The sequence below is a fragment of the Dermacentor silvarum genome, chromosome 1 (genome assembly GCF_013339745.2).
Source record: "Dermacentor silvarum isolate Dsil-2018 chromosome 1, BIME_Dsil_1.4, whole genome shotgun sequence".
Classification (NCBI taxonomy): Eukaryota; Metazoa; Arthropoda; class Arachnida; order Ixodida; family Ixodidae; genus Dermacentor; species Dermacentor silvarum.
In genome coordinates, this window is record NC_051154.1 from 375848482 (window position 1) to 375856487 (window position 8006).

Here is an 8006-nt window from a genome sequence, read left to right on the forward strand (position 1 = left end):
AATAATAAGTTTCTTTGTCGTTCACACTTGTCACAGCTTTCACCGATTCGTCGTCGGCGCGAAGTCGATCGACGGGGTATACAAGCCGGTTGGTCGTTCCGTACTCAAGCGAACACAGTGAAAGAGTCAGAGTCGGGAGTAAACAAAAAACAAGATATTTATCGACTGATAAATATACACAAATTAATAAAATCAAATAATAAAAAGAGACAAGACAGGCTAACACACTTGAACATAATATAGCACAATGATGATGACGAAGAAATATGACGAGCAATTAACAGTAGATATAAAAATGAAACAGTGCGAGGATCAAATACACAAGAATGCGCTTAACAGTAATTCACTAAAACAACGTTCAAAAGAAAACAAAGTTCACAAGAAAAAAACCAACGATGTCATACGCGTGGCCGGCAAGCAGCAGCAAGTCCATAAACCATGAAGTCGGCGCGCAGAGCTTTCCCGAAGAATGCTGGCGGGCCGATCTTGTCGAGGTGGGTGCGATTGCTGGGCGGGGTTTCCCGGGAGTTTAGACCTGACGACTCCCCTCAAGCAGGTTGAGCTAACTTGAGGCGAACTACCGTGAGCTTTGTTGCAGACGCTGGTTTGATGTCTCGTACGTCAACTAGTTACTTGGAGTTCCGACGTGGCCAGGCGGCCCAGGCGATACTGGACGGCACTAGTCCCCCGACGACTTCTCAGCAGCTCATAGGTTCAGCTTCTAGACTAATTAGCAGGGCCCAAAACCTGCGCCTAAATAGCCTCTCCTTTCCCTATGCAGGGGAACTGCCGGTATGCAGAGTTGACCTAATTATTTCATGACTTCTCCCAAAAGTCTTGGCTGCACCCCTTTCACCCGGAGGGAAGGACGGTAGATTCCCCTCTCTCCAAGGTCGAGCCCCGGCACTGCACCACACGGTCGCACACGCACACCTCTGGGTCCGTTAATAGGCGTGTGGCTTTTTCGAAACGAGATGCCACCCCGTGGGGCCACGACGTTTTTGACGCCGGTTAATCGGCGTGTCGCCTTCTCGAAATTATATGCCGCACAGTGAGGACACGACGTTCTTGGCGGCCGCTAATCGGCGTGTCGATGTCTCGAGAGACTATATGCTGCCCCGTGAGGACACGACGTTTTTACCGGACGTTAATTGGCCTCAAAACCACTCGAAAACTCTCGAAAATATGCCGCTCCGTGACAACCCTTCTGCTGGTTTCACACGAGACGCTTGTTGGTAGTGAGCAGAGTGTTTTAGCTTAGTACTACCACTGTCCCACTGATTACCGACCTTACCACGTACGAACACGATGTTCAAACGTTAGCCATATAGAGGTAACGCATCTCGTAAAACGCCCTACGGCGCACCACTTGCTTCGATTTCCTCGCAATTATCAGGTGTTGCTCTATATTTTGCAACGTCAGTGGCATCTGTAAGAGCGAACAGGAGGGAAAATAGGCGTATTCTGACGTTATGTTTATACACAAGCGATGCCGCCTCTCCTAACCTTTTACTACACAGATGGTTGTGCGCAATTTGAATAAACAATGGATGAAAGCTTTTATTACTAAGCTTTGGTTTCATTTCTGCCCACTCCTCAACCCACTTCTTTTCTATGCAGTGCGAGTATCAGCGAAATCCACAAGACCCCTTCCTCACGAGTTTGAGGGAGACGCTGATAGGTGCCGACAATCCCATCGTGAGCGTCGCCGTGGCTTTTCCTCCCGTGCGATGGCTCATAAAATTGGTGTATCCGTACGTGAACTACGGAAGGTTCTTCTCCTTGGTTACCGACAGCGTACGCGAAGTGATCAAAGCGCGACGGCTTCTGGAATACAAAAATCGGGAGGAGAATGCTCGTGCAGTGGACATGCTGCAGCTCATGCTGGATGCGCAGTACAAAAGCCACACAGAGAACGTCGAGTCTTGCAGCAACCGTCCATCCATGACGGACGATCATGTGGTGTCCAACTGTTTCGTCACTTTAGGTGGTGGCTTTGAGACGACGTCGCTGACGCTGGCGCTGCTCTTGGATGAACTTGCTAGGAATCCGGACGAGCAACAGAAACTGTACGCAGAGGTTTCTTCAGCCTTCCAGGGCGACGTAACCTCGGAGGCGCTGTACGACAAGCTACAGGGTCTCAAGAGGCTCGAGATGGTAATCAATGAAGGGTTGCGTAAGTACCCGCCACTGGTGTTCTTCACCGCGAGGATGTGCTACCAGGACACAGAGCTCGCTGGAAAGGTCGTTCCAGCAGGGACGCGCCTGATAGTGCCTACGTGGAGCATTCACCGGAATCCAGAACTGTGGCCGGATCCGGAAAGGTTTGACCCGGAGCGATTTTCAGAAGGCTTGGAGAAAGACAGGCATCCCGCCTCTTACATACCTTTTGGCATGGGACCCCGAGAGTGCATTGGAAAGAAGTTCGCGATGCTGGAACTCAAGATGGCGCTTTGTAAACTGGTACGGCGATACGAATTCAGCTTGAGCAGTCAAAGTGTGGCCACGCTCGAATTTAAGGTTCCATTGATATCCATAAACCCTGTAAAGAATATCGTGCTTCAAGTTAAGCGTAGGGGCAGCGCTCTGTGATCAGCTTCTCGTAGATATCTCCCGTGCTGTATTATGTCACGTGACCCTGAAAAAAACCACCTGAAATGAATTTGTTGGGGTTGTCTCAGTACAGCCACCGTCAAAAGTTCAACGCTAATGTGCATGGCAATAATCAGGTGCCCTAAAAGTTGAAGCTAAATGTACCACAAGGCTACAAAGGAATACCGTACAGATTACTCCGAAAGAAACCATTTTCCTGCATTATTCCGGAGTCCCCCACTACGGCGTGCCTCATAATCAGATCGTGGTTTTAGCACGTAAAGCACCATAATTTAATTTAATCACCCTTCATTTATACTTCATCTGAGATCAAGAGGGAAACAAAAAGGGGCTATTATGAGGCAGGTCCCGTTTTCTACACTGATGAGAGTAAAAGGTATCTAAAGAGAAAGGTAGGGAAAGAGGTGAGTAGATAAACGCAGACTGTCGCAGAAGAATACGAGGCGGCACGCATCACTCTCACAGCTTATCACGCAAACCGAAGGATGCGAACTAGCGCTTTGGCTGCCTTTAGCGCAGACGTCCACCGCGGCCACTTAATATCGCTTGTTAAATGCGCAAGCATTTCTATGCTTACCCAACGAGAAAAAGCGTCCGTCCGTCCAGTAAGACGATCGCTTTCAAGATATAGCCCGCAGCAGCGAGCGAATTCACCTTCGCGCTGCCTCCTGCGCCGAGCGCGAACGAAGCGGCGAGAACACAGCTATCACGGAGCTCTCAGCACATGCTGCACTCTGCCCCTTTCGCAGATCGCTTTCAAGATAGGGGCCTCCGCGTCTCTCTTCAACGCGAAGCGGCGAGAACACAGCGCGCGCAGCTATCAGCAGTCGGCCCTCTGTGCGCATCGCAGAACGCTTTCAGAACGTGCCATACGCAGCCGTCGCCGAAGTACGTTTGATCACGGTTCATAATTGTTCGACGCAATGGATAAGGCGCTAAAGAGAGATAACGGCTTATAATAATCGGAACGTAATCAGCGCACCTATCGCCGATACCTGCAGTACTTTGCTTGAGTCATCCATGCACCTTGCGCCGGCACCCGCACCAGTTCGTGTCGCCGCCACGCTGTCGTTGCTCTCGTTTTTACTGGCCCGATCAAGTTTCATAACATTAATAATAACATCGGGCTGCGTGGCGATGAGCAAGTGTCCCAATGCTTACGCATACTTAGACAACTCCCAGAAGAGTTTCTGCGTGAATCTTGTAGACAGTGACCCATTGTCTATAGCGTGGTACGCAGAACTTGCTTCTTTTGACTTTAGTGAGGTCAAGTGCAAAGCAGTTGGCCCATAATTTCATCGCAGCTGCAATATACTGGTACAAAACCATGCAGGAAAGCCAGAGAGCAGATATCTACCATTGTCTTGACGGTTACTACGACGCTTGGTCACATGCCTACTTGGCCGTCCAGGTTGTCTGCATGTGTATCTAGTAAATAAATTTCCGTGTTTGCTTCCTCCTCCTTGCAACAATATAAAAGCAGATTTGGTGTTCAGTGAAATAGCTCATCCTTCATGTCTTGCAACTGATCTAGCCGACATGAACTCATGAGCGCCACATCGCTGAAAGTTGGGAGAAAACCTTACATAAGCCTAAGGAGTTTTCTTAGCTGCGCCTGCACCCCGACTGCACTGCGGCTCAACCATTCACAACTGCATGCATCCAACACGTTGTCTGCTGTCATCCTTATGTAAGACCTGCTTTGTAAGTAAATCTAGGTCGTTCCTACCTGCCTGCCTATCAAAAATAAAAAGGCATATATTTTTTACAGATAACAAGGCGAAAATCAACTTCTGAAGTTTGAGAAAAAGGTGTATCTCTATTCTGCTTACAACAACTTACGGTATGCCCGTATGTTCTCTAGTCACTCTAGTATTGAGCCAGTTGTACATCAATATGGCGATTTGATCATTATACGCAAGGTTTTTGGGAGGGCATAGTGCTGATGCGCACGTTTTTTTTTTGCCACCGTTGGTGCGGACTGTATGTCACACTTTATAATTCTTCTTTTATGCTTTTCGGCCAATAAAACTCTACTGCCAGGAATTCGAGCATAAAGAGGGATTATTTTTGTTTCTACGCAAGCTCACTAGCATTGTGGAGCATCACTCTGCTCCTTAGAGTCCTCTGAACACATGAGAAACAATGAAGTAATGCAAAAACATGTGGCACGTGGCCGCGTGTACTTAGCCAACTGTGGAAGAAATATTAAAAAAAGCTTCACTTCCACTTTATTTTTTTTTCGCTAGAAGTGTCCCCTCCTCACATAGATGGCGCTAAGCCCCATAAACCGCTGATGAGCTGCCATTTTCTATAAGGCATGGGCTTTTATGAAAGCGTCGCTACCAAGTATACATTTATCTTTCTGAAACCTTTGTACCGGTACTTGAGTCTGCCGCCACAAATTTAAAACATTTTCTCGTATTTGGGCCATTTCTCTAGATGAAACGCTCCCAAAACTTACTAGGGGAAGTCTTCAGTTTCTTTAGAAGGCAAAACACTCCTTCTTTTGCGATGGACAATTAGGTAGACCTAAGCAGAAGCATCAAAATCCATGTTGTCACAGCGAGCCGGTACATATTGAAGACAGAGACTGACGTCCGTCGGATGCGGTTTATTCATCCAACTGCTAAGATGGGGCTGGCGCGACCCTTCGCCTCGCTCGTTCTCCACTTCTTCGTCAACTTCAGTTTTCATGACACTCCCGCGGCCGCGTTGCACGTGTGCGCTTCCAGGAGGTAACGCCGCTGTATAGGACGTCGGACTTGCTGGCCGTTTGAAAGTAGTATCAGGAAGGACCGCGCAATGCCTTCTGTTCCTTGAAACGCCTTAACGACACGTCCCATCTTACATGTCAGAGGTGGTGCACTTATGTCCTCGGCGGCAAGCTCGTGGGGCTTTAAGTTTAATGAAGGCACAGGCTTGCTGTGGTGAGCAGCGCGTAGGAACAGAATGTACTCCTTCTTCCACTGCTTCCAAAGCCTCCGAAGCAGCTGTTCCCGATACCGAGATCGTCATCGAAGGTCAGGCACAGCAGCACTAAGAGCAAGGCTTTCTTGTTGTTTTAGCGAAGTGACGAGAAGCTTGCCGACTGAGAAGTGCTAGGGCGTCATAACATCTGTGAATGTGACGTCATCCTCCATGTGGGTGACCAGATGGCAGTTAACTGCCGCCTCAACTTCAGCGAACACGGTGAGTAGCTCGTTGTAACTCAAGCTCCTCCGTCCCAGGCAACGCTTTAGTGCATCCTGAATGGTGCGGATTACGCGCTCCCAAAAGCCTCCCTACCACGGTGCACATTAAACAATAAAGCGCCATTGCATTCGGTGAGAGCTGGCATAGCCGTGAACATTGTCTTCCAAAAGGGAGCACAAATTCTTGGCGCTGCAGCGGAATGTTTTTGCGTTGTCGGAGTGCACTATGGCAGGAATTGCACTCCGTGCTGGAAAGCGACGCGCTGTCAAATCTGTGGTCAACTCCAGGTGTACTGCCTTCGTCACAGCACAAGAAAAGACAACGATGTACACTTTTACAGTAGATGGTAATTCAGCCCGGCAGTAGAGTTGCCCATAGAAGTCAATTCCCACCACTTCAAATGGCGTTGCTTCACTGATTCTTTCCTTTGGCAAGGTTGCTGCGGGGGCAAGTTCGGCGGCATGCTAAGCACGATTTCAGAACGTGCTTCACAGTGCGACGCCCCTTGAGTACCCCAAAACGTTCCCGGAGGTCTGAGAGGGTGAATTTAACTCATCTATGTAGGAGTCGGACGTGCGTTGCATCAACCAACCGGTCGGTAAATCGGTGATCTGCAGGAAGCATTATCGGATGCTTCAATTCCTCTCGGTCGTTAAGCTGCTGCAGTCGGCATCCTACTCGAAGTAGTCTGTCACGGTCGAGAAACGGTTGTAACGTCAGCAGACTGGAGGTGTTGGGAACTCGTTGTCCTTCCTCCAAGGCCGCGACTTCGCTTGCGAATGCGGAGTGTTGGACAATTGCTTCAAACAATACATATCCGCCTGGTGAAACTCTGACGCCGTAAGTGGTCCGGTAGAAGATGGCTTGTTCTGCGAAGCGTTCCGACGAAATCTCGTGATCCAGGCCCTTACTCGGAGTAATCGGGTGAGGCGTCCAAAGCTGGCAACCTCAAGTAGTGGCTCGTGTGGGGGCGCAGGGGGTGCCGGTGGGGCAAGCTTATATCTCTTCACTGTTCTCGCTGAAACGGTCTCCGGTGAAGGAGAAGAACAAATATTCGCAGGCCATTGCAAACGAGACTGTGGATACCACGAAGGACCGGTCCACCACAGAGACTTCAGGGTCAATGACACGGCTGCTGCTCCACGCGTGAGCAAATATGCTGGATTGTCCTTGCCTGCGCAGTGCCTCCAAGAATACCCCGAAGTCAATCGTTGTATTTCGATAGCACGGTTTCTCACGAAAGTCTCCCATCGTTTAACGTCAGCAGCAATCCAATGTATGACTCTCGATGAGTCACTTCAAAAACAGCCCTGACACCTGGATGCTTCTGTAATTTCTCGTATGTAGTTCCAGCGAGGTAGGTTTCAGTGGTGTAACCCTCCACTTGCGCATGGGCACCTGAACCTCAAATGTTCCTCATTTGATCTCGTAGATCGTGTAGACGGCTACACCGTATGCGAGTGGGCTTGCATCGCAGAACAGGTGAAGTTGAAGTGGTGGAATCCGTCGCGGAGTGGAACAAATGACGCAGTGAGAAGAGCGTCGGTGGTTCGGATGTCTAGCGTTCACACAGTTTCTCGACGTCCTTTGGTAATGGCTCGTTCCACGGTGAGTTCACTCGCCACAGCTGCTGTAACAACAATTTCGCTTGAATGACGAACGAAGCCATGATGACTAACGTATCGTAGAGTCTTGCGAATGACTGCAGAATGGTTCGATTCGTGCCTGAGTGCGCAGAGGCCTACTTGGAAACGGCTTTGGTGGGAAACACAATATCGTCAGCGTTGCGGTCACATACTAAGCCAAGCAACTTTGTTGCTGCTCTGGCTTCTCCAATGCTGTCGAGAGAAGTGCTGTCCTTGAGGGGCCAATGACAGAGAATGCTGGAGTTGGGGCACCACTTTCTCAACTCCATACTTGCATCTCCTAACATAGCCAATGCAGCGCGGTAGATTTCGAGGGCCCCTTCAGTGGAAGCTCCTATGACGAGGTCATCCACGTAGAATGATGTCTGTAGGTGTGTAGCTTGCCGTAGACCTTGTAGACCTTGCCGAAAACAAGCAAATTGAAAGCGTCGTCGGCGATGCCCTTTAACACATGTGCCACTTTATCTGCTTCATACATAGTGTCATCAGCATTCTTCTTCTTTCTGGGGTTTTACGTGCCAAAACCAGTTCTGATTATGAGGCACGCCGTAG

The 8006-nt window shown here is 49.3% G+C and overlaps 1 protein-coding gene across 2 annotated transcripts in view; it reads left to right on the top strand.

Annotated features, from left to right (window-relative positions):
• LOC119445723 (cytochrome P450 3A24) overlaps positions 1-4659 on the top strand; it is a 55083-nt gene extending 50424 nt beyond the window's left edge. For both annotated transcript variants that reach the window (XM_049660584.1, XM_049660585.1), the window contains exon 5: positions 1621-4659. In XM_049660584.1, the coding sequence (XP_049516541.1) occupies positions 1621-2592 (972 nt within the window). In that variant the 3' untranslated portion in view covers positions 2593-4659. The remainder of the gene's footprint in view (positions 1-1620) is intronic.
• The last annotated feature ends 3347 nt before the right edge of the window (positions 4660-8006 follow it).